Source organism: Chanodichthys erythropterus, chromosome 21 (assembly GCF_024489055.1).
Source record: "Chanodichthys erythropterus isolate Z2021 chromosome 21, ASM2448905v1, whole genome shotgun sequence".
Taxonomy (NCBI): domain Eukaryota; kingdom Metazoa; phylum Chordata; class Actinopteri; order Cypriniformes; family Xenocyprididae; genus Chanodichthys; species Chanodichthys erythropterus.
Window position 1 is genome coordinate 7,776,408 of NC_090241.1, and position 24,461 is coordinate 7,800,868.

At 34.7% G+C, this 24,461-nt stretch overlaps 2 protein-coding genes across 2 annotated transcripts; both read right to left on the reverse strand.

Annotated features, from left to right (window-relative positions):
• Window positions 1-406: 406 nt before the first annotated feature.
• On the reverse strand, window positions 407-11,032 carry dtd1 (D-aminoacyl-tRNA deacylase 1). The gene is made up of 7 exons (XM_067373586.1): window positions 10,940-11,032; window positions 8,450-8,604; window positions 8,076-8,166; window positions 6,081-6,316; window positions 4,995-5,092; window positions 4,672-4,838; window positions 407-723 (listed from the first exon to the last, which is right to left on the reverse strand). Exons 2-6 carry the CDS (start codon window positions 8,490-8,492, stop codon window positions 4,683-4,685), a joined length of 624 nt encoding a protein of 207 aa, XP_067229687.1. The 5' UTR covers window positions 8,493-8,604; window positions 10,940-11,032; the 3' UTR covers window positions 407-723; window positions 4,672-4,682.
• Window positions 11,033-12,445: 1,413 nt separating this feature from the next.
• Window positions 12,446-23,286, reverse strand: sec23b (SEC23 homolog B, coat complex II component). The gene is made up of 19 exons (XM_067373892.1): window positions 23,137-23,286; window positions 21,634-21,868; window positions 20,928-20,985; window positions 20,728-20,814; window positions 19,700-19,936; window positions 19,497-19,579; window positions 19,236-19,380; window positions 17,964-18,122; window positions 17,758-17,873; window positions 17,523-17,646; window positions 16,902-16,982; window positions 16,692-16,781; window positions 16,481-16,587; window positions 16,018-16,171; window positions 15,795-15,872; window positions 15,035-15,196; window positions 14,856-14,942; window positions 13,450-13,671; window positions 12,446-13,357 (listed from the first exon to the last, which is right to left on the reverse strand). Exons 2-19 carry the CDS (start codon window positions 21,852-21,854, stop codon window positions 13,268-13,270), a joined length of 2,301 nt encoding a protein of 766 aa, XP_067229993.1. The 5' UTR covers window positions 21,855-21,868; window positions 23,137-23,286; the 3' UTR covers window positions 12,446-13,267.
• Between the last annotated feature and the right edge of the window lie 1,175 nt (window positions 23,287-24,461).

Consider the following 24,461-nt stretch of genomic DNA (forward strand, 5'->3'; position numbering starts at 1 on the left):
ATAAAAGAAAATGCCTGTTTTATATAATTATAGCCTGTTTTATAATTATCTGAAGGAAAATTCATTCATCAAAGCTGTACAGATACACATCTGTTTTTCATGTTTAGGAATAATCCTACTCAAAGTCCCATGCAATAAAGCAGATTACCTCACAAAAGCGCTTTTGTGCTTTGTTAGTTGGTCATACTTTTTATAAGATTATAAACCCAACGTGCGACTTGAATAAACTATCCAATTTCATCCGACTGCCATCAGCTCTGTAGTGTCACCAGCAAAGCATTTTGAAGTAATGGAAAATATGAATAATGATTTCACTTTGTAGATCTAAATGAGATCTTCAAATACGATATATAAAAAGAACAATGCTACTTTCCCAGTTATGCAATAAGCAAAAACAATATGCAGTTTTCTTTTTGTTTTTATTAAAACATATCACAGAGATGTATACATTTAAATAAATTAGATGGCCTAGTAAATATTCAGATATGTTCAAAGTAGTGCCAAAATACCACTTATATGTGCCTGAGTCTTTTTTCTACTGGTAATTGTGGAGCTGCCACTTGTTCTTGTGTATATATACAATCCAAGTTTCAGAAGAAAATCCGACTGGGCACTATCATGGACATTTGAGAGGGACAGTAATGAGGCATGAGCTGCAATGAGAGATGTCCCTGAAGACAGCAGCATTCCCCTGGAAAATCTGGATCTGCAAGTTGCAAAATCCTTAAAAAAAACACAAAGAAAATACAATGAGCACACTGTGCTATTTGGTGTCAATCTCCAAAGAACAGTCCTTGGAGTTTGATTCAGTTCAATAATAATAATAAAAAAAATATATAGAAAAAACAACTCATTCACTGAATTATGGGAAATAAGAGAAGATAGATAGATAGATAGATAGATAGATAGATAGATAGATAGATACATAGATAGATAGATAGATAGATAGATAGATAGATAGATAGATAGATAGATAGATAGATACATAGATACATAGATAGATACATAGATAGATGATAGATAAATGATAGATAGATGATAGATACATAGATAGATAGATGATAGATAGATAGATACCTAGATAGATAGATAGATAGATAGATACATACATAGATAGATAGATAGATGATAGATACATACATAGATAGATAGATACATAGATAGATACATAGATACATAGATACATAGATAGATAGATAGATAGATAGATAGATAGATAGATAGAGATAGATAGATAGATAGATACATAGATACATAGATAGATAGATAGATACATACATAGATACATAGATAGATAGATGATAGATACATAGATACATAGATAGATAGATAGACTGTAAACCCCAATGCTCAAAATACTTAATTCGTTTGAGTAGGACAAACTTAAATTAAACAAATTAGTTCAGTTAAATTAACTGTTATGAGTATTTAAAACTTTCTTTTACTATTGAGTTCTCAGCACTGACATATTTCAAGTAAACTAAACTGTTTTGCCCATGCTTTGCCCATGGCACTCGAAAGGAAAAATAAATGTTAAAATCCAGTGTTATATAATGTTTTTGTTTTTTTGTGCAAGATTAAAGCTGCAGTAGGGAGTTTTTAGAAAACGTTGACTTAGCCTGAAAATTTGAACAAGCACAAGTCACAGGTCACTCCCCCTTGCTCTCTGCTGCGCTACAGCCCTCCCTCCACAGCTCCTCCCCCATCACAACGGAGCCTGCCGTGAACGCGCAGGCTAGTAAGCAAGCAGGGCCACTAATGACGGCGGATAAACAGTTATAGCACATTCACTGATACGAACAAAACATCAACAATATGATTTACATTGACTATGGCCTTCCCATACTTTGACTACAAACTTGGTCCTCAAAGCATTGCGTATTTTGCAATACATGTACTGTAACTATATGACGTATATGCACTATTTCTTTCTATAAGTAATAAATAGCTAGTAAGATAATATAACGGTAATGTTACAGTACGCAAATAACTGGCTTCTCCGGTTATCTCTGTATGTATATTTTAGCCAAGAATAAAACAAAATTTGTTATTAAACCACTCTGCCTCTTTTCGTTTTATTTAAAGAAACAAACAAAAACATATTAATAGCCTCAGGCAACGAGTGATTAATTATCTGCAATGTCTGCTTATATTTATAACAAAACGAAATATTAAACAACCCTGCCTCTTTTCGTTTACATTTCAAACATATTAAATGTAATACTATTTGTGCATACTCTGATTATCTTCACTGTAATGAAATGAAATAGGCTTTAACATAAAACACAACCTTCTCTTTTTGTTAAATGTCAGTTTTAATGATCAATAATAACCATTATAAAAAGGTATAAAAATATACAATAAAGAAATAAAGCAAACAATTCAGTCAAGCGTACAAAATCAGCGCTTTAGTATGATACAAAAGTTAAATAGCCATATATAAATTTATGAAACGTCACGTTGCCCTCGGCCAAAACGGAGCCAGCGGCAAACGTCAGAAGGACTATTCGAGGTAAGGCTGCTCTCGACTGGGTACATGACCGCTGAGCGTCCGGTGATCACCTGGATCTCAAAACTCCAACAACGTCAGATCAAATTGTCAGAAAGGTGCAATCTTTATCAATAAACCACAAATTTGAGCTTTAAACCAGCACATTCTCGCCTGAAAAAATCTTAAAACTGCATATCATGACTTGCATATGATACGCACTTTATGGGGTATTATACGTAAGAAACTGGATTGTTTGTCCGCCATAAGCAAAGCTGCGGCACACCGGTAATCTTGAATTTGAATGCCTGTACACGCTGTGCACTGTGGCTGTGCATGACAGGAGTGTGATCAGCGCGCACACGAGCTTGATTGACACTGCTAAGACACTCCTCCTGACTCTGGTTGGTTCTTACCGGGAGCGGTGTATTTCTGCAAATGGCAATAGGACCACTGGGAGGAGCCAGAGGAGCTTGATTTTTTCACAGATTATCTGTCTCATATTCTACTGTCAGGACATAATGACAGGTTTAACAAATATGTAAAAAAATACATTTTTACAAAAGTTACCTACTGCAGCTTTAATGGTAAGGGAGATTTAGTAGTGATTAATGTTTTGTTATGCTAATTTAGAAGAGTTGGTCATGGTGACAAGTGCACTGTAAAACTGAACAGTGAAATTAATTAAATGAATTAGTTTGTTTCACTCAAATAATAATAAAAGTTCATTGTACTTAACAGAAAAAAAAGTTGTGTGAACTCAAAATTTCATTGTAGCAAGGTGAACTTAATTTGATTGAGTTGAGTTGCAGCAGATTTCTAATTCCCAGTATGCTTTGCATCAGACTGTATAAATGTTGAAATTAAGTGTTATTTTGTGTGTTTTTGCATAAGATTAACATAGGGAGACATAAGTTAGTGTTTAATGTTGTGTTATGTTGGGATTGACAGGGGGTTCTTTTATGTTAGTTTTGTAGGGTTACCATTCTGGTGAAGAGTAGACCGTGTGGTTAGGTTGAGGATGGGCTGCAATAACATATATTGGATGTTGTTTGATTACATATATGCAAGTATATATTGACAGTAGTGATGTCCAAATGAAGCAATGAATCAGTATTGAACCACTTCATCAATTGTTTTGAAAATGGGTTCATTCATTTAAAGCTTTGTTTCAGTGACATCTAGTGGTGAAATTGTAGATAGCAATATAATGTCTGTATGAGTGTAACTAGGGTTTGTGTGAATGATGTAAATAAACCAGCCACAAATAAATAAGCCAGGTGCAGTGGGATAACCAAGGTATAATAAAGCACCTTATTAGGACTGATCAGATAAAAATGTTCCCACATTGGAGAACAGGTTCTCTTCCTAGCTGGCTCCATGATGATGATCAAACAATGCAGTGATAATAACAACTATGCAAACTCCTAATACAACAAACCCACATCTTGTGCATCATTTTGGGTGTCTATATAGTCCTATTACACGCCTAAAAAGCTGCTGAAGCATGCGTGCAACAAAAAAAAAATCGCATCATGAAGCCCCTCGCGATGCGAAGCAATATCGACTGGTCTGAACCAGTCACGTGATTCACTCAGAGAACCGAAGCAGTTGCTGCTTCGGACGTCATCGGTCACGTGGGTTTTTCCGCACCAAAGCAAGCTCTGAAGCAGAAGTTCAAGAAAAATGCTGTTCGAAGCTTGTGTCGGAGCATCGGTGTCAGGCAGCCATCACTAATTGACAGTCTCTTTGATAGTTATAATAGCATGTTTTTTGCTAACTAACATTTAACCAAGATCTGAATGTGATGTTTATGTAAATTAACTAATTGTATATATGAGCAAAGGAATGCCAGTGATGTGATTGTTAATGAGAGAGACCTGTGCACCACACTGGCCTTGCTCCACTTCCACCACACTGGCCTTGCTCCACTTCCATGGCTCTCTGCCCCGCCCCACGTGTCATAAAAAAATTAAGATTTTTTTAAGTAAAAAAATTAAAAAATAAGTAAGTTAACTTAAATGTTTTGAGGTAATAAGTTTCCTCAAATGTTTTGAGTATTCTGAACTTATTGAGTTTTACAGTGTAGATAGATAGATAGAAAGATAGATAGAAAGATAGATAGATGAGAAATGATTTAAGAAATAAGAGACTATAAGTATGTCTGTGGCTGTATAGTTTACCGTGAGGTACTCTATGGTTCCCGTTCAGAGGACACATCTCCCTCTGCTCCGCTGCTAGCGCTGGGATCTGCTTTAGAGCGCAGAGCTGCCTTCTCTCTGCTGGACTCGGAAGGGCCTTTTGACCTGGTTTTTTCTTTTCGCTGCTGTTGCTTCTCTTGTTTAGACAGCTGAAGCATGAAAAAAAGGAAGAGAGGTAAACTGTTTTATTGGTTCATACAGTCCAAAAATAAGTCATGGAGTATTAAGAACTAATAAAGAATTTACAAATTTATCAAGAATATAATATTAAGACACCCATTTCAGCACAAATCAAAGCTGGATACCTGTTTAGGGTCTGTAGGGCGAGTAGGAGACTCCAGATGAATGGTCACAGGTCCATCATTCTGAATGAGTACCTGCATTTTTGCACCAAACTGCCCATCTACAAGACAAAGCTGCTTGTTTTCCAACCTTTTTATTGACAGAAACTGGGAGTGTTGATTTATTAATTAACAGCAATTCATTTCAGAAATTTAAAAAAAAACTGCAAATTAAAATAAATAATAATCCCTACTTTTTGACAAAAGCTACTGAAGGGGGAAAAGAAAAAAGTAATATGATTTTTGTTTACATTTTGAATGTTTTTACTTTTTTACCGCTTCAATTAAGTTAGATTATTTTAATAGATTAATAATTATCAGGGTTATTATTGTTAAATAACACTAAATTACAAGACTTATATATATATATAAAAAAAAAAAAAAAAAATTTATATATATATATATATATATATATATATATATATATATATATATATATATATATATATATATATAAAATCTATATCTATATCTATATCTATATATATATATATATATATATATATATATATATATATATAGACATTTCTGTTAAGTGACAAAGCTAAAATAAAATTAAAACACTGAAAGAAAAATAAATGAACCTTAATAGCAATATTTAAAAATTAAAATAAAACATAAAATGCACATAAAATATACAGGTTTTATTATATATTAACCAAGTAATTTAGCATTTTATATGATTAATACAATTATTAAATCAATTATTTATTTAATTATCTATTAATTTATTATTATAGTAATTAAAAGTAATAAATTAAATGGTTGATAACCATTGCTCTAGCCATCCTTTTACTACATAGTAAAATTGCAAATTTCTGTTTAATTAATATTTAGTGACTAATAGTATTAAAGGAATAGTTCATATTTCAGCATTTACTCACCCCAAAACAGTTGAAATATTCTTCAAAATATCTTCAGCAGAAAAACGTCAAACAGGTTTGGAATGACATGAGAGTAAAAATCTAATATTTTGGTGAACTATCCCTTTAAAAACCTAATCTTCATCAGCAGAATGAAGTCTTCAACGTTTGACTGGTCTAGCCTCACCTTTGATGAGTTCTGGTTTATACGCTTCCCTCATCTGCTCCAGCATGCTGTTGTAGAAGGGCTGAGCCAGTTCGGCTGGCATGGCAGAGTGGAAGTCAGGCTTATTTGCCTTGAGGATACACTGCAGAGTGAACTGACTCACACACAACACCTCCAGCTCTCTGTCCATCACGCTGCGGCTCCAGGCTCGGCCATTCTCATCCTCAAACACACGTAAGTTAAGAATCTTACGTACCCTGATAAACAACAACATACTGATCAGACATACATATTTAACATTCCCTGGTCACTGTAGGCTGAAATAGCAAAGCATGAACATTCCTTAAAACAACTTTAGTGTTCCAAAGAAGACGGAAATACAGTTGAAAAAATGACAGAAATGTCATTTTTGGCTCAACTGTTCCTTTAAGGCCACAATGGCACTACATTTACTATAAGACTCACACATATCTGTGTTTGTCCCTCAGGAGGAGAGTAAAGAAATACATTTACTCAAGTATTATTTTGTAGTGAGTAGTTTTAAGCATGGATGCATTTAATTAATCAAAAGTAACAGTAAAGACATTTATAATGTTACAAAAGGTTTCTATTTCAAATAAATGCTGTTCTTTACATTTATTAATGAGTCCTGAAAAGAATCTATCATGGTTTCCACAAAAATATTTAAATAATGATTTCAGCACTCATTATAATAATAATATTAGCAGCAAATCAGCATATTAGAATGATTTCTGAAGGATCATGTGACACCGAAGACTGGATTAATGATGCTGAAAATTCAGCTTTGCATCACAGGAATAAATTACATTTTAAATATACACTGCCCTTTCAAAAGTTTGGAAACACCCCTGGCAAAGTGTGGTTTTGGACGATATCAGCATAAATCCTTATTTTTTGGTGCAAATACATTACAGTAACTTGACATTATCATTGAAGACCAGCATTAATAATTTTCATTTTGATTAGATAATAATGGCAATATATACATGTCAAAGTCAGACATGCCCCTTTGCCAGCTGTGATACCTGGTTACTGGTTTAAACTTGGCCCAGGTTTGTAAAGATTTTTGGGTCAGCACACTCTAATAGCTTCAACAATTGATTGCCAATTAAGTTTAGAATACAATGAACCAATCAGAACCCAGTTTAGGTCAGATAGCTGCTAATGGTGGATATTTTTCATTAATCAAAAAGTTTTTTCTATGTATAAACTGTTTATGTAATAAAATATGTTTACATAGTTTGTGCTGTCCCTTATCAGTGCAAAATTATCACAAATTAAAAAGGATTCATGCCAATATTGTCCAAAACCCCATTTTTCTAGGGCGTTTTGGAGGGCAAACTTTTGGAGGGCAGTGTATAAAAATAGCAAACAGGTATTTGAAATTGTAATAATATTTTGCAATTTTACTATTTTACTGTATGTTTGATCAAATAAATGAAGCCTTGGTGAGTAGAAGAGAATTCTTATAAAACATTTTAAAAATCTTACCCTAATCCTTTGAACAATAGTGTAAACTATATTTTTTTACCTTAATTTTTTTGTTTGATTTAGACTGTTTTTGCAGGTCATTATGACTTAAATCTATCCTCTTTTTGTCAAATTTACTGAGCTTACATCCCAATAAAATTACACTCGCTGAACTTGTATCAGCCACAACAACAACACTCTTTGCCCTGAAGCAATACGATGTCATTTGGATGCTGAACACAACACAGGTGTCAATCAATAACAACAATAGTCAAAATCTATAAAATCAGTTGTGAAACAATTTCAAGTTAACACGTATCAGGACAAAAGTGTCAGTGTAAAATCTTTGGGATATAGCACAGAAACCAGATGACACTTTTCCAAGATCCACCACTTACTAAGCACTTATTTTATAAATGAAATCACATCTCTAAAATAAGCAAAGCAATGAATGCAATTTATTCATTAGTATTTGTTATTATTATATTAGACATGAACTTATTTTGACCAGACATCAGTACTTACATGTAGTCAATATCCTTCTGTGTGTCCTCCACTGAGATGCCAAGCAGGACACAGAGTCCTCTGCCTATGGAACTGATCTGCTCCTCCCCAACTGTTTCAGAAAGCGCACGAATGACGTCATTGTACAGTAAAGTGAAGGCAACATCCTTAAAATAGTGCTAATCGGAACAGTTATATCTAATGCATAGGTTTCAATGTCTGTGTATAGCTGTTAACAAGTTAGTAATGTGAAGTGGGGCACGCGTGACATCAGAGTATAGTGTACATACTATATGGAGCTTTCAGTTTCATTTCAATAAATTAGCCGAAAATATTACAAGGAGCGTCCAGCTGACAACAGCATTCACTATGAAATTATGAGCTTTGAGCCATACCTGTTACGCTTGCCTTTGTTACTCTTTGAATGATCGCCTTCATTGTTTTGGTCTCCAATCATGTGTACCACTAGGAACACTTTGATCTTCCGGTTTCTACGAAGCCCCGCCCCTCTGAGAGGCGCAGCGCAATGACGCTTCTGTCCCCTTGTGGGCTAAAAGCACAATTCCTTGAATTATTTCAGATATTCAGACGTATTTTTAATTTAGCATTAATTCCATTTAAACAGCCTGACTTAATTGGATACTCAAACATGCATTTTAGTCTTTTAGTCTGTGAAACCACCCATAAGCCTGCTTTGGCTCTCTGTTATTAAAGGGTTAGTTCATTAAAAAAATAAAATTATGTAATTTATTACTCACCCTGATGTCGTCCCACATCCGTAAGACCTTCGTTGATCTTCGGAACACAAATTAAGATATTTTTGATCAAATCCGATGGCTCAGTGAGGCCTCCACAGACAGCAATAACACTCTTTCCAATGCCCAGAAAGCTACTAAAAACATATTCAAAACAGTCCATATTACAGTGGTTCAACCTTAATATTATAAAGCGACGAGAATACTTTTTGTGCGTCAAAAATAACAAAATAGCGACTTTATTCAACAATATCTAGTGACGCTCGATTTCAAAACACTTCTTCATAAAGCTTCGAAGCTTTACGAATCTTTTGTTTCGAATCAGAGGTTCAGTGCCCGGTTGCATAAAGCACCTTAAGTTTTTCCCTTAAGTATGACACTTAAGGCGTGATTTCCCCTTAACTAAGGGAATGACTTAAGGGTGTTGCATATAATCTCTTAAACTGTTCTCTTAGGTAAGGGAAACCGTTAAGTGTTTAACGACAGCATCCCAGGTTTTGCCGTTAAAAAATTCTACTGTTGCCATGGACACGTTATTTGTTAATACGTATCGTGGTAAGTTTTCACAGAAAACAACATAATATGGATAAGGAAAACAAAAAAGAAAACCAAATATGAAAGAGACGAGAAACTCAAATTGATTGTTTACTCAAAATTGAGATTTCTGCCGTCATTCACTCACCCTGACGCCCTCATGTCGTTCCAAACCCATAAGACTTTCATTCATCTTTGGACAACAAATAAAGATATTTTTAATATTCTCTCATCATTTATGTCCATTTATTGAAAGACATCCATATGATTACGGCTGTGTCGGAAGCTCAAATGTGCGCGCAAGAACCAATGAGGTTTGTTTTTGCTTGTGATGCACGCACGTTTGCGCTTCCGTTGACCATATAAGATATGTTATAAGATATGTTATATTTCATCAATGTTTATGTGAATAAACCGCTAAAGTACAATTTGTCTATCATATAAAGCGGCCGATCGTGGCACGTTATACGACTTGGATTGAACCTGCTCACTCTGTGTAACACTTAAGGTGAAGTTTTACGAACCTTACGATATACTTAGGGAAATGAAGGTTAAGGGGCTTTATGCAACACTTACGCATTACTTAAGTGAAAAATATATACTTAAGGGAAATTCTTAAGGGTTTATGACGTTTCGCCTAAAGAAACCCTTAAGTAACACTTAACGGTTATTTTCTGCAACACCCTTAAGTTTAAGGGAAACATAAGGGCGATCTTAAGGGAAAATTACACTTAAGGTGCTTTATGCAACCGGGCACAGAACGCCAAAATCACTCGAATTCAGCAAGCGAGGCTTCGTTACGTCATAAGTGTTTTGAATTTTCAATAGTTCACGTGACTTGGCAGTTTGATACCCGCTCCGAATCACTCATTCAAAACCTATGATTCGTAAAGCTTCGAAGCTTCATGAAGCAGTATTTTGAAACTGCCCATCACTAGATATTGTTGAATAAAGTTGCTATTTTGTTATTTTTGGTGCACAAAAAGTATTCTCATCGCTTTATAATATTAAAGTAGAACTCACTGAGCCATCGGATTTGATCAAAAATATCTTAATTTGTGTTCAAAGATGAACAAAGATCTTACGGGTGTAGAATGACATGAGGGTGAGTGACATCATTTTCATTTTTGGGTGAACTAACCCTTTAAGTGCAAATCACCATAATGCAAAAACAAAACCCCATTAATATGACATAATTAAACAGTAAAAAATACATTTCAATAAACACACCAACAAATGCTTAGAAAGAAGTTCATCATCCGTTATATTTTCTGGACAATTTTTTTTAAAAAAAGCTTGGGATTTCAGGTGCCATTTAACTTAACATATACTGTGAACGCAACATTCATTTCTCTAGAAGTGTTGACTGATCCAAAAGATGATCTTTAAGATGCAAGGCATACATTTTGGTTGCCAGGGAACTTGATTCTCTTTAATTAAAACTGCAGTTGAATTGAATTGTCCCAAAACTCCTATGTTTAAAACATGACAGTTAATCTTTTTGTCAGGAAAAAAAAACTGTCAGTTTATTTCTCTTCTTCATGTTTTTCACTCTCTGGAGAACTTTCATTTGTAGATCTGAAGAGGTTTAAAAACCTTGTGGAGAAAGGCACAAAATTCTCCCTATGGACAATGGTGGTTTTCGAGTATGTCGTTACATATTTCTTCACATTAGGTCTGTTGTCGTCCTCTTCGACGGGCATTTCAACTAAAAAAAACAACAACACAACAACAGTGTATTATGAATATGTGCAATAACACATACATTCAGTTTTGAAATTGACAAATTTCTTTCTTTCTTTCTTTCTTCTTGTAATTTCTTTAGTATAATAACGTCCTAGTTGCTATGACTATTTAGTTGCTATTTAAAAAAAAAAAAAATTAATATCAAAATTTACATACGACATTACTGAAACATAAGCCAAAATGTCTTTAGGTCAATTGAGCTATAACGCTCTAGTGTCCTGTTATAATTCACCTGGAAGATCGTCTCTGTACGTGTATTTGTAATATGCGTAACCAAACAAGGTCCAAACGCCAACAGCATAGATCAACGACGCACGCCGGTTCCACATTACAGGATCCATCTGGGAAATAATGTCAAAATGTTTATTCAGGCTACTGGCAACATTTACAAGGACGCTGCCATATTAAAACATGATGTGTGTTGTCACTTCCCTAGCGAATGACCAATCGGAGCGAGCACCTTAAAATGGGCGGGGTTAAATGCTACGTTTTTTATTTAATTAGTTAAAAAAAATGTTGAAAGAGCGTAATTATTCCGATATAAATTATTGTCCCGACCCCTGCTTAAGTAGCAAATAAATAAATAAAATATATAAAAAAATAATAATAATAAAATAATAAAAAAAATTAAAAGCCCTGTCATCTGCTATCTGTTACTTTTCTCCGCTCAGGCCAGGAGGAGCCAATCGCAGTTGTTGGTGATTACTGGACAAATTGATTTTTTTAACATTTCATACAGATTTATTTGCACATCAATAGTCACCAAAACCTTTTTACATTTGCTTGCGACTCCAATATCCCGTTTAGCAATCAGCCAAGCCCTTTGAGGGCGCCAGATTCCACTAACCGGCCCGGAGCAAAGGACGTTTCCTGCCGTCTTCTATTTTGTTTCTATCTAGAGAAGATAGAATCTGTTGCCTATAACATTGTGTAATGCAGGCTACACTCACAATTTTAATTTAATATCTAATAATATTGTCAAATAATGTTATATAATAATTTTAATTATTGAATGTTACTATATGTTATATAGTATAGTATATACTATGTTAATATATTATAACAACTATAGTAATATAAACTAATTACCCAATACTGTTTTCTACAACTATAAGGTATATTATACAAGTTTACTGTAGTAAAAAGTAAAATATACTACAGTATTTATTAGTTTCAGTTCACTATAGTTAATACTACAGTATGCTGTAGCATTCATTAAAAGTGTTGTAAATGCTATAATATATACAGTAGCCTATACTACAATTTACTATAGTATTTATTCATGTACATGTAGAAATTGTTCAGAATTAAGTTGTATTACAAATTATCAAGAAAACTTTAGTTAAATTAATGATATGGAAAATTACAATACATTTTTTATTATTATTTTGATGCCACATTTTATCAGGCATAAAATCTTGACATAAGTACAGATGCCTCAGTCATGTTGATTTGTAATATTTTATTTTAGATCAAGACCATATTTTGCACTGTCAAGGTGCTCGACCTGTCTTTATCTTTTGAAATGAAATAAACCTAAAAGAAATTCTTACTATAAATAGTATGCATAGCATTAGTTCATAATCATAGATCACGGTAAAACTGGAATGTGGATCACAAGTCACATTTAAATTCTTTACATACAACACTCATTTAATTACAGAACTGGAAGAACGGGACTATGAAACACTGTTTCTCCCCGCAAGTGAGCAGATCATAAGTACAGTTCATGAGAGTGAGAAGACTGTCGATATGTGCAATACAAAAAAAAGAACAAAACAAATAAAAGGATACTCGCAAATAAGCCTTAATAGAAATTTCAGTCTGAACAAGCTTGGGAAAGAGCAACAAGCAACATGATGACAGAAGACATTCTCTCTTGTGGGAAATCAGACGTCACAGGGGGAACGAATGAAACGTAACACTTTCTGTTAGACAAAAACTAAACTAAATTAATTAAATAAGCAAACAAACAAACATGACAGACAAATCATAATTACTTGTGTAGATGAGAATTAGAAAACATCTAACAACCGTTTCTCTGGAGGACCTCCTAAACAAACATAAAGATGCATTTTATTGTGTCAGGGTTGGAAATGGAAGTTTGTCCAGATAATTGGGTCAAAAAGTTCTTCTCCACTCTAAATGTACATCCTTCACTGATCCTCAGCAGAAAGTTTAGGCTGAACTCGACACAGCCAGTTTCTTGAGATGGTCCATGAAAACTTGCAGACTAACGTCATCTGTGAGGATTGGTGCTCCGGACTCCTACAAGAGAGATTTGTCATTTAGAGGTCAGACATTCTTGAAACCCCAATTATTTCAAGCATCTAAGAGATAAACATAAAAAAGGTGTGTACCTGGCCCCAGGCATAGAGGTTGTTGTGTGTCTGAGAAGGGTTGACTTTAGAGAGGAGGAAGCGGGCCTGTGAACCTCCATGCTCGGTGTCGATGTATCTGGGCATTGGGAAACGTGTCTGCAAGATCTCCTGAGCGTCGTCCAGAGGAGCTTGAAGAAGCTGCTTGAAGTTCTCATACTCTGGCATCTCCTGGTATCCAGCCTTCCTCCACTGAGCAATGGTCTGTGAAGATGACAATAACACCATCACTAAACTGAACCATTTAACTCTGTAAAGCCCGACATATATATATATATATAATAATATAATATAATATAATATAATATAATATAATATAATATAATATAATATAATATAATATAATATAATATAATATAATATAATATAATATAATATATTATATATATATATATATATATATATATATATATATATATATATATATATATATATTCTGTTTACTGATCCTTTAGACAAAACCTAAAAATTTTGGATGTGTGTTTTTTTTTCTTTCTTTTCTATACCAGGGTTTTATATTTTATCATCAGGCTTTTATGGCTCATATAGTACGATATAGTAGAATATGGAGCACATACTACTTTATTCAGAGCGCAGTCTGAGCAAAAATATGCAATTTGGTACAGCTGCTGATTTATATGGTCAAAAAGTAAGATGAAATTCTGATTCTGCTTGCAATGTAAATCAATGAGATCACACAAATATCATATACATATAAATATAAGTTGTCACTCTATATCTGACAATAATATGCCTTATTAAGATGCTATTTAAATGCTTAGTTTTATGTTCAAAGCTCTGTAGTTATTATTATGGGGGCAAAAGTTATAATGCAATGCAGTACAGTGATGACTGAGAAATATTCTTCTACAGCATGATGTATCATATTTATTCATATTTTCAAAAAAAAAAAATTAAATTAAATTAAAAATAAAATATGGACAATCAATAAACCTAAGTTGCTTCAGTCCAGTAAGTGTTCATCTTGAAATATTACTAACAGTAAGTTATTCTTACATTTACTTAAAAATCATTAAAGATTTTGCAGGTTTTTCAGCAAAGTTATCATGTTGATAATTTAGAGGCCTTTAAAATGATACAGTAGGCTTTATAGGGTTAACATTTGAAAAACCAACTGAAAATAACAGTTCTGGTCCAAAAACTAGTGAGCTGCCTACATAAACAGCATTTTTAATCATCATATGCACACTTCCAACAGGAAATGATGCAAGCTTCTAAGATTACATTTTGGCCAGATTCTAAAGTAGCATGTATCCAGTAATATACTGTAATTAGCTCTTTTTTTTTTTTTCCAACAAAGACACTGATTGATTTTTAAAGAAATTATCTAAAGAGTTCTGATATTATACAAGCATTTGAATTTGTACCTCTCCATGGTAAATCACCAACTGGAAGAAGGTGTCCATCAACAGAATGCGATCAGCAAGGATGCTGCTGCTGTCCAGAAGAACAGGCTACAAAAAAAAAAAAAAAAATACAGGATGAGTACAAGCTGAATTGCACAGCATTCTGCTCTATAACATTGCATGGAGAGATTTATAATCACCTCTGGAGGGCCGTAGAAAGAGTAAGAGTAGAGGATGGGCTGTATCATTATGAGCGACTGTGTCAGATCCTGACGCACAAAATGATGCCTGTAGTAGGATGACTCGTCCGGACTGTTATTGAACACCTGCAGGAATGGGGATCTCCTCAAGTGGAACATGAACTGTCAAGAGAAAACCGACAACTATTAATATCAGAAATGTGATATTCTCAAACCATTTCTCCACATATGCAGAGTTTTTAAAAATCAAAGTCAACACTTTAAATAAAGTGTTTTAATAAAGTGTTCACTTAAAAAAGACCTTCTTAAATAAAATTAATACCATTTGTCCATACAATCTCAAAATAAATCATGTATTTAACTTTAACTTTGGGTTTTTAAGTTCATTTGTTTTACAGGACTTTTCATTGTAAATTCACCAGGACTCTTAATTTGAAATGTATACACTTTACTACTTGTAGCTGCTTATTAAAAAAATAATGGACACTTACAAGAAACATTGTCATAATTCATCAGTAAGCAATCGTTTGGCATAAATACATGTTATTCATCCACATTTTGAACATAAAACGCTCAAAGTTATTTAAATCATCGCCATTTGAAGTTTAATAATCGCATCCTTTTCCCTCGTTCCCAAACTTAAGACCTCTAGAAACAATAATTAAGACTTTAAAACTTCTTTGGACTTTGATCAAACTGAATTTTTATAAACCTCTATATCACAAAAATAAGAGTTAAACTGCAGGAGTCAGTGTTTTACCTGTGGGTAGAGTGAGAGAGATTCAGACAGTCTGAAGGAGTTTGGATCATCTTTACTGAACTGGCCAAACTTCTGACACTGAAACCAAACAAAAAACACAAAACTTGAGTGTGAAGCAGCCTTTACATCCATAATTATAATAATGGCTTAATGATTTGTCATATCGCCATTTATGAATGGACGCATTGACCTACATTTGGTTCTAAATAGCTGCAATACTCACCAAGCGAATGAGCTGCCTGTCCAGCCAGCGGAGAACGTCTGGCCCCTCCTCTGACTCTGCCCTGAAAACGCCGAGCCGGGCCATGAGAACGGCAGAGGCCTCCTGATCAAATGACGACTCGATGTGTTGGATCTGGGACTGTGCGTCAGCCCAACTAGGTGTGACAATAGAAAGAACCGGTTTGTCAAGAATGAATGACGCACAAACTGAATACTCAAGAATTTGGGCTACTGAAGAGCTATTCAGGGCTTAAACTACACACATATCTATTTTGAGCTACAACAAACACAAATAGCACATGGAAACTTGAGATAAGATGACTGTAGATAACTTGAAGGCCACATCAAACATTTCATCAACAAAAGAAAATCTTATGAATGAAAAAGAACCAAGTCATTGACTTCAATACGATATCGACTGATATCAGAATTTCATGAGGTTGTAAGCTGAAACCCAGACTCACTTCCTGGCAATGGTGGTGACACGGATCCGCCGCTGTGTGTTTGAATGCTGGTATTGCGTAACAAACTGAACAGCTCCTCTTCCACCTTGAGGAACAGGGGCATTGTGCTACAAAAATAAAACATACCAGTTTTATTATGACATCAAAGTAAATATAAGCTCTCACACCCGAGTGCACATACAGTACAACAGCCAATTATATAATAACATACCTGATTTACTACTTCAAAGTACATGGCCAGGGTGGTGGCAGGCGTTAGACTGCAAATCTTCCATTGACATGTTCCTCCAACGCCCATTTCCTGCGAATAAGAAAAGAAACATTCTCACATGTGTATACACATGGGTGAAGTCTTATTGGAATCCTTTGCAAAACTAGCTTAAGCTCGCATGAAATGAGATGTTATATGCTTGTGACTTACATTGTCTGAAACACAGGGTCCTTTAGAGTTCAGGGACACACATGGCCCGATCGCACCAGATACCTTCAGCTCTCTTGAGGTCTGATAAGGAAAAAGCAAATAGGTTTAAGAGGTTGAATAACAAGAAAGCATGACCTAATAGCTTAAATTACTGTTCAAAAGTTTGGGGTCAGTAAGATTTTTTAAAGAAGTCTCTTATGCTCACCAAGGCTGCATTTATTTGATCAGTAAAAACAGTAATATTGTGAAATATCATTACAATTTAAAATGTAATTTGCTCCTGTGATACAAAGCTGAATTTTTTTTATTTGTCTTCAGTGTCACATGATCCTTCAGAAATCATTCTAATATGCTGCTCAAGAAACATTTCTTATTTATATCAGTGTTGAAAACAGTTGTGCTGCTTAATATTTTTGTGAAAATGCTATTTTTCCCCCCAGGATTCTTTGATAAATAAAAAGTTCAAAAAGAACAGTATTTATTTGAAATATTTTTTTGTAACATTGTAATGTCTTTACTGTCACTTTGGATCAATTTAATGCATAAATAAAAGTATGAATTTATTTTAGAAAAAAATATCAGACCCCAAAACTTTTAAACAGTATTTTAAGGCCATCTTACCTTCACTTCCAAAGTACCGCCAAAAGCCATGCGGAACTCTCCGTTGTAGTCTTTGCTGAAGACTCTTTGGAAGGTCTGCTTGAACAGAGACGTGTTGAAGGAATCGCCCATGACAATGTGGCCCCTAAAACAAAACAAATCCTTTCAGCCATATATTACATTTCAATGAAATAATTTTCTGATATTGAGGACATTAAATTATTATTAAGATCAATAATCTTCAATCAATGCTCACCCTGTGAGGTTGGACAGACATTTCATCTCTAGGAGTCCCGTCTGATCCAGTGCACAGGCATAGATATCGACGCTGTGTCCGTTTACTGCTGTACGGTTAGCCAGAGTCTCGTAATACTAAATAGACGTCAACAGAAACCCTTATTTAGCTTGAGGAATGAAAAAGAATGTTTCATATCAAAAGTGCATCAACAGATCTGTATTCACCTTAGTGGCCTTCTTCAGATGGCGAGCGTTGTCTTTCTGGATGTCGTGCCAGGAGCGGATGGGGGTCTTCAGTTCATCTCCCACCACCATGCCGGGCCCCTGTGTTGGGGGGCCACCAGTGAACAGCATCACACGGGCCCCTGTGTTAGGAAAAGTTCCCTAAGAGTAGAATAATAGAGAGACACAATGAATGAAATGCAAACTTGTATTTTAATGTTTTAAAAACTGAATCTAAGGGTGTGTTCACACTCAGTTCAGTTCTCTTGGTCCAGATCAAAAAAGAAAATGATACGTTTAGCACAATGATACGTTAAACAAGCTTTTCTGAGATATATTTTGTGACGGAACATCCCAAAAAAATTGGGCTAAATGCGCTCATTGTGTGTGCGTACATATGTATGGTGGTATTTCTACCAGCTGAGAACTAGTGAAGAACTTAAAAAAATGTGTAAAGGAATCAAAACAATGGCAGGAATTTCTCCATTACACACACAAACGAAGATCTGCTGCATTCTGTCCTTTTTAGGGTCACACCTTGTTTTTAGTTTGTTTAGATATCTTTAATCCGAACCGCACCAGAGTTCGTTTGGAAGTGGATTGAGACCCCCTGTAAATATGAGTCTCGGTCCGCTTATTTGGTGCACAACAAGGTTCGGGTGGCACGTTCATATTTATTTAAATTAACCGCACCAGTTTGTTTTAATTGAACCAAACCTGGCAAGTGTGAACACACCCCGAGTGGATTTAATTCATTGTCTCAGTTTATTCAAGTATAAACAATTGTAAGCAACATTTGTCACATATTACAAATATTATTCTTTTCTTTTAAAGGGAATAATGCATGCTAAAGTTAAATCAGTCATGCTAGACTTATTATCAAACAAAAGTGCAGTTGGTAGTCTGAATCTTATCTTGAGAGTTATGCAAGTATAATGATTGGGTTCAGTACTAGGTACAACTGTTCTGATATGACATGACAGCTGAAGTGGACTTTGAATCTCACAGCCAGCATTACTGACAACTCACAGCTAGACCAGAGTTACAATGTAAGGAAGAAAAACCTCTGCAGGAAATCTCTCCCACACAGTAGTGAACATTAGTTCAGTGAAGATGTGTAAAAGCAGCAAAGCTGCATTTATTTATATAAATCACCTAAAACCTTCCTGAACATTCCACATTTTTACATTCTCTCAATCTCTCTTCTTTGGTCAAATACAGATTTTTTATGCCATACAAGATGAGCTTTTTAAATGAATAGTGTTCTGGCTGTACCTCCAATAGTCCAATAGCAATGGAAAGGGCGATGCCAGTGGAACGCAGAGGTCTCTTCCCCTGAGGAACAGGCCATGGGTCTCTTTGCAGCTCCCCAAGAAGGTCGGTCAGGTTCATGTCTACTGCTTGAACAGGCTGCAGAAATCTAAAACAGGTGCAAAGAAAATAGAAAATGAGCACAACTGCCTTCATTTACATCACTTTCTTGCGTGCTGAGGAGGACAGATTTCACAAGGTAAAATGATGACAATCATCTTATACCTGCAGGAAGCAGCAGCGTCATGAGGGGCTAGTGGTTTGCCTTGCTGTCCAGAGGTGGCCGGCTTCATTAGTCCCAGCATCTCCTGAAAACACATGATGCACCTGATAAATTTCACTGAAAACTCTGGTTTTATATAGTCACTTGGTGGATTTTTGTGCTTTTAGGTGTGGTGAATCAAACACATTAAAGAAAGATCACTGACCTGTATCTGTTTGGGTGTTAGCTCCTTTGTGCCACGGAAGACGAAGCTCTTGGCAATACCTTCACAGCTGAGCTCGTGGACCTGAACCATACGGCCGAAGGTGATGAGACCCACCAGGGCGTTGGGTGGCAAGAGACTCAGAGACATTTGTAAGGATTCTTTCAGGGCCTGGAGGTCTTCTTCCTCCAGACATGTGTCCACCACATAAAGGAAGATGAGAGGGGTTGGAGGTCCACGCTGAAGAGAAATACATAAGGTTACATAATTGTGACAATAATTACAATTTTGTAATAATTAAATAAATATTTATAAATAAATTCAGTCATTTAATTCATTTATTGTTATTATTCTGTTATATTATTCATATTAATATATACACTTCAAAGTTCACAAGTTTGGGGTGAGTAAAATTTTTTTAAATGAAATTAATACTTTTATTCAGCAAAGACAAGTTTGTTTGATGAAAAGATTTTGATTTCAAATAAATGCTTTTCTTTTTAACTTTCTATTAAATCAAAGTATACTGAAGTTTTCAGTATCAGTTTCCACAAAAAAAGCTGCATAACCATCTTCAACATTGATAATAATAACAAGAAATGTTTCTTGAGCACCAAAGCAGCATATTAGAATGATTTTTGAAGGATCGTGTGACACTGAAGACTGAGTAATGATGCTGAAAATTCAGCTTTTATTAAAATAGAAAAAAAAAAACGGTAATAATAATTTCACAGTATTATTGTTTTAACTGTATTTCTGATCACATAAATTGTAGCCTTGGTGATCATAAGATACTTACTGACCCCAAACTTTTGAAAGGTACGTATATACTGACAGAAATTACACATTTCATTTTAAAATTTAAATATAGAAAAATGTGTCACTTATCAAAGTATCATCTTAAAGAATGACAGCGTGGCTTTTGACAAGCAGCTGTCTGTGAGCTTAAGGAGTTGTAGTTAATCTAGATGTTTGTACAGTATGTTATGTATATGTACAGTGCAGAGTACACAGAGTACATGTCAATTTACCTGTACTATGTACTCAATGGTGGAGAACTGGGGCATTAGTTCTGCGGGCTGATTCACTTCTGAAATGCCTGCGTATGATGGAGGAAACTGTGAAGAAACAGATTAATATTTACTTATAGTGACAGGTGTGACTGATGTTAGAGAATCACAAGGAGCAAAGCCAAGAATGAAAATGAGTTTATTCAGTAATGTATACTTACAGAGTTCCTCTGGAAGCAGAAGTTGCATGCCCATATCTTGGCTCTGAAGTCCACTTGACTACAAAAGGAAATCCAGTGTTAAAGGGGCTAAAGTTGTCTAGGACAAAGCCTTTCATAAGCAAGTCATTAGCACATGAAGAGAAATAATTGTCTTCCTTTATTCACAGCAATGTGTCACATTGTCATTGTGTATGTTAATTGGGTCAGGTTAGTGAACTGCTAATTGTTGCTTTTAACTCTTTATAGACTGTTTTAACATTTTAAAAAGCTCTGGAATAATGTGATTAGCAAGTCTGTGGAAAACTGAAGGAAAGGACCAAATCTCTACTTGAGCAAAGCACTATTTTACTAACACAAAAAAAAAAAAAAAAAAAAAAAAAGTCAATACCAAAATACATCTAATCCAGACAAAAACAGTTTTTTTCATAAAGAAAACCCCCTAAACCATGCCATGTTGTGCTTTATTAATGTTTATAAATTGATTGCAACAGCAGTAGGATAAAAGAAACCAATGTTCAATTAGAAAAAATTGAATAAAATGTTATTCTGCTAACTCTAAGCTTAATTCATTCCAATTGCGGTCCACCAACTAACTAGTCATTCAAATATCATAATCAGATGTCACCATGATATTCATCTATAATGACCACACAATGTACAAACAAACAGAACTCAACACTGCTTGGAAAAGTGATTCAGTCCTTACCAAAGTGGGTTGAGCACGGCCTTGCAATTGGCCCTGCTGCACAGTACTGGCTCGTACTGGACGGGAGGCAGGTCTGGTCTCTCTTTGAGAGGAGTGTAAAGGCAGGACACAGGAACCACTAGCCGTGTGGCCTCCAGGCGACTGGAAGGCCAGAGGTTCCAACTGCAGCGTATTCCATCACGATCTTCGTTCTGTTGGATGAACTCTTGGTAGGTCGCCATGACAGTGTGAACAACTGTGAATGACCAGAAAGAGCGAAATGAGTAAACAGTGAGCAGCCAAGTCTTTTTAACCCTAAACCACACCTAATGGGTTGAGTCTCCAAACTGGACGAGTAGGATAGCAGTGCCTAAAATTAAAAGCAAATACCTGAGTGACAAGTACGATTTCGCCCATGTCAGCAATGCAAACGGAAATTGCATTCCTTTATATTCGTTATGAGGGAATTCTTTCAAGCAGCTGTCATCTTTGAACAAAGCCACTTGACGAGAGTGGTTATCGTCGCCAAACCCAAAACGTCATGAAGAATTTGTTGATTAGAGATCTGCGTAGATGTTTTGAGGTGCAAAACCAGATGCTATTTTTAAGCCACGTGTACTACGTTGGGACACACCTGTCTTAGAATACCTACATTCTCAGAAGAAAATGGTACAAAAGCTGTCACTGGGGCAGCACACTTATGTACCAGTTCACTAATATGTACAATTTAGGTTCTAATATGTACCCTTAAGGGGTAAATAGGTGTACCTTTTGAAAGGGTACTGCCCCAGTGACAGCTTTTGTACATATTTTTTTCTGAGTGTGTACTCAACAGGTTTGCTGACTAAACACAAACCACTTTAAAGTATTAGAGAAGACTTTAGCCTCTGATAACCCTAAACCAGAGGGATCCCTGGAAATGCCTGTCCTAAACACTAAATCATGGTCCAATACATGTATTGACTGTTTGGTTACACAATGATAGAGTTTCCAAACAGACTCACTGTTCCAAATGACATAGCCATGCTGTGCATGTCAAAAGTCACAAAACAAGAAAGAACTATTAGGATATAATACTAAATGAGTCTAACAAACTACTAAGAAATGGTCAGCAGACTATAAAACTTAATAACAACTGATCTAACAGGTTTTTACATGTATTATATTGGCATTAATATATTATTTTACGATCAACATATTCTAGTAAAAAATATAAACATCTGATTGACGTCACGCGTACATCTACATTTTAGTGGTTAAGCTAGCATTAGATCATTCCAACACAGTTTCATTATACCACATAAAATGAAAACAGGGGGAAGCAAGATATACAGTAGTAATATCATTTAAAAATATTGATTATCTTGAACATTAATGCCAAAACATACTGCTAAATGCATCCGTATAACCGGTTAACACTCACTAACATTACTGACTTCCGCTAACCTAATCCGGGGTCGGCGATTTAAATCTAACACACAAACGGTCCCCGATTTCATTCCTAAAACACAGCGACAGACGTACCTTTTTAATCGATGAGGATTTTGATCCAGGCTGTAATAAATAATATGTAATAACCGAGCTCACACCACCATGGAAAAATGAAAATGACTTCGTCGAGCAGGATTCGCCCCCAGCCGGTTCCTGAAGCTCAGTAGAGTGACGTGTTACTACACACTCGGTGCGCCACGATTGGCTGCTTCCGCCTGACGTGACGTCAAGAGAACGTTCTGCCGTGTCGAATTTCTGTGCGTAGATGCGTCAACAGGTTTCTATAGCAGCGTTGGATGCAAATAAGTTCTGCATAAACACACGAGACGAGACAACAAATTTCTCGCATACTTTCAATAACGTGGAGAAAAAAGGGCTAGGCAATGTTTTGACGGGTTGTGTGTCGTAAGAATGTTTATATTAAAACGTATTATTATATAATATATTATTAAAAACTAGCATTTAGTACTGAATTTTGTTTATGAATATTGATGGATAATATGCAAATATGTGCATTTCAATTAGATGTGCCTGATTTTATTGTTTTAGAAGTTTAAATGAATAAAGCACAATACAAAGAATCTTGTGTAATGTGTGATTTAATATGGTTTTATTAAGGGTAAAGAAAAAAAAAAAGCCAGGTCAAGGTGAACAATGTCACAATGTTTTTTTAGTTAAGAAATATTTATAATTCCAAGTAATTCTATATTTGCTGTCTCAGAGGCAATATGAATTGTTTTTTAATGAAAAATACATACAAATCAGCTTTATGAAAACACTCTAAAAACTGAAACTATGATTTAGGTCTATAGGCTACTCCATTTTTTTTTAATTATTATTATTTATTTATTTTTTTTGGTTAAACATTTTTACACTTAAAAATATTCAGTACATTTTAAAGCTGTGAAATAAATGAAATATACCTTGAATTGAGTAAATGTAAGTAAAAAAATAATTATGTTGATCTGAATAACTACATTTGGTACCATGTGACAAATAAAAATGAGTAGTCAATTCAAATATGTAAGTAATCCTATTTAAAAGCCAATAATTATGAGTAATGTGAACTTTCTTGAATAAATTTATTTTGGTATGTTCAACTCAAAGAATCACTTAACAAATATTCAGAGATTTTATTATGGTAGCATAGTTAATTATTATTTTATATATATATATATATATATATATATATATATATATATATATATATATATATATATATATATATATATATATATACAAAGCCACATAATTATTTTATAGAGTGAATGTAAAAGAAAAGAAAAAAAAAGTACCTGAAATCTAAAAGGTTTATATCAAAATATACAATGAAGAGCTGTATTAGAACGTAACTGGCA

Bases quoted from the DNA above. Each gene is read 5' to 3' on its own strand.
- sec23b (XM_067373892.1), bottom strand. From the start codon at position 21,854: ATGGCGACCTACCAAGAGTTCATCCAACAGAACGAAGATCGTGATGGA. The intron at 17,874-17,963 runs GTGAATACAGAT...ACGTCTATTTAG, and splicing joins ATCTGAAGAAGGCCACTAAG to TATTACGAGACTCTGGCTAA. The intron at 15,873-16,017 runs GTGAGTATTGCA...GTTTGGTTTCAG, and splicing joins ACAGGCAGCTCATTCGCTTG to TGTCAGAAGTTTGGCCAGTT.
- dtd1 (XM_067373586.1), bottom strand. From the start codon at position 8,492: ATGAAGGCGATCATTCAAAGAGTAACAAAGGCAAGCGTAACAG. The intron at 6,317-8,075 runs GTAAGTACTGAT...GTTGTTTATCAG, and splicing joins CAGAAGGATATTGACTACAT to GGTACGTAAGATTCTTAACT. The intron at 5,093-6,080 runs GTGAGGCTAGAC...TTTGTCTTGTAG, and splicing joins TAAACCAGAACTCATCAAAG to ATGGGCAGTTTGGTGCAAAA.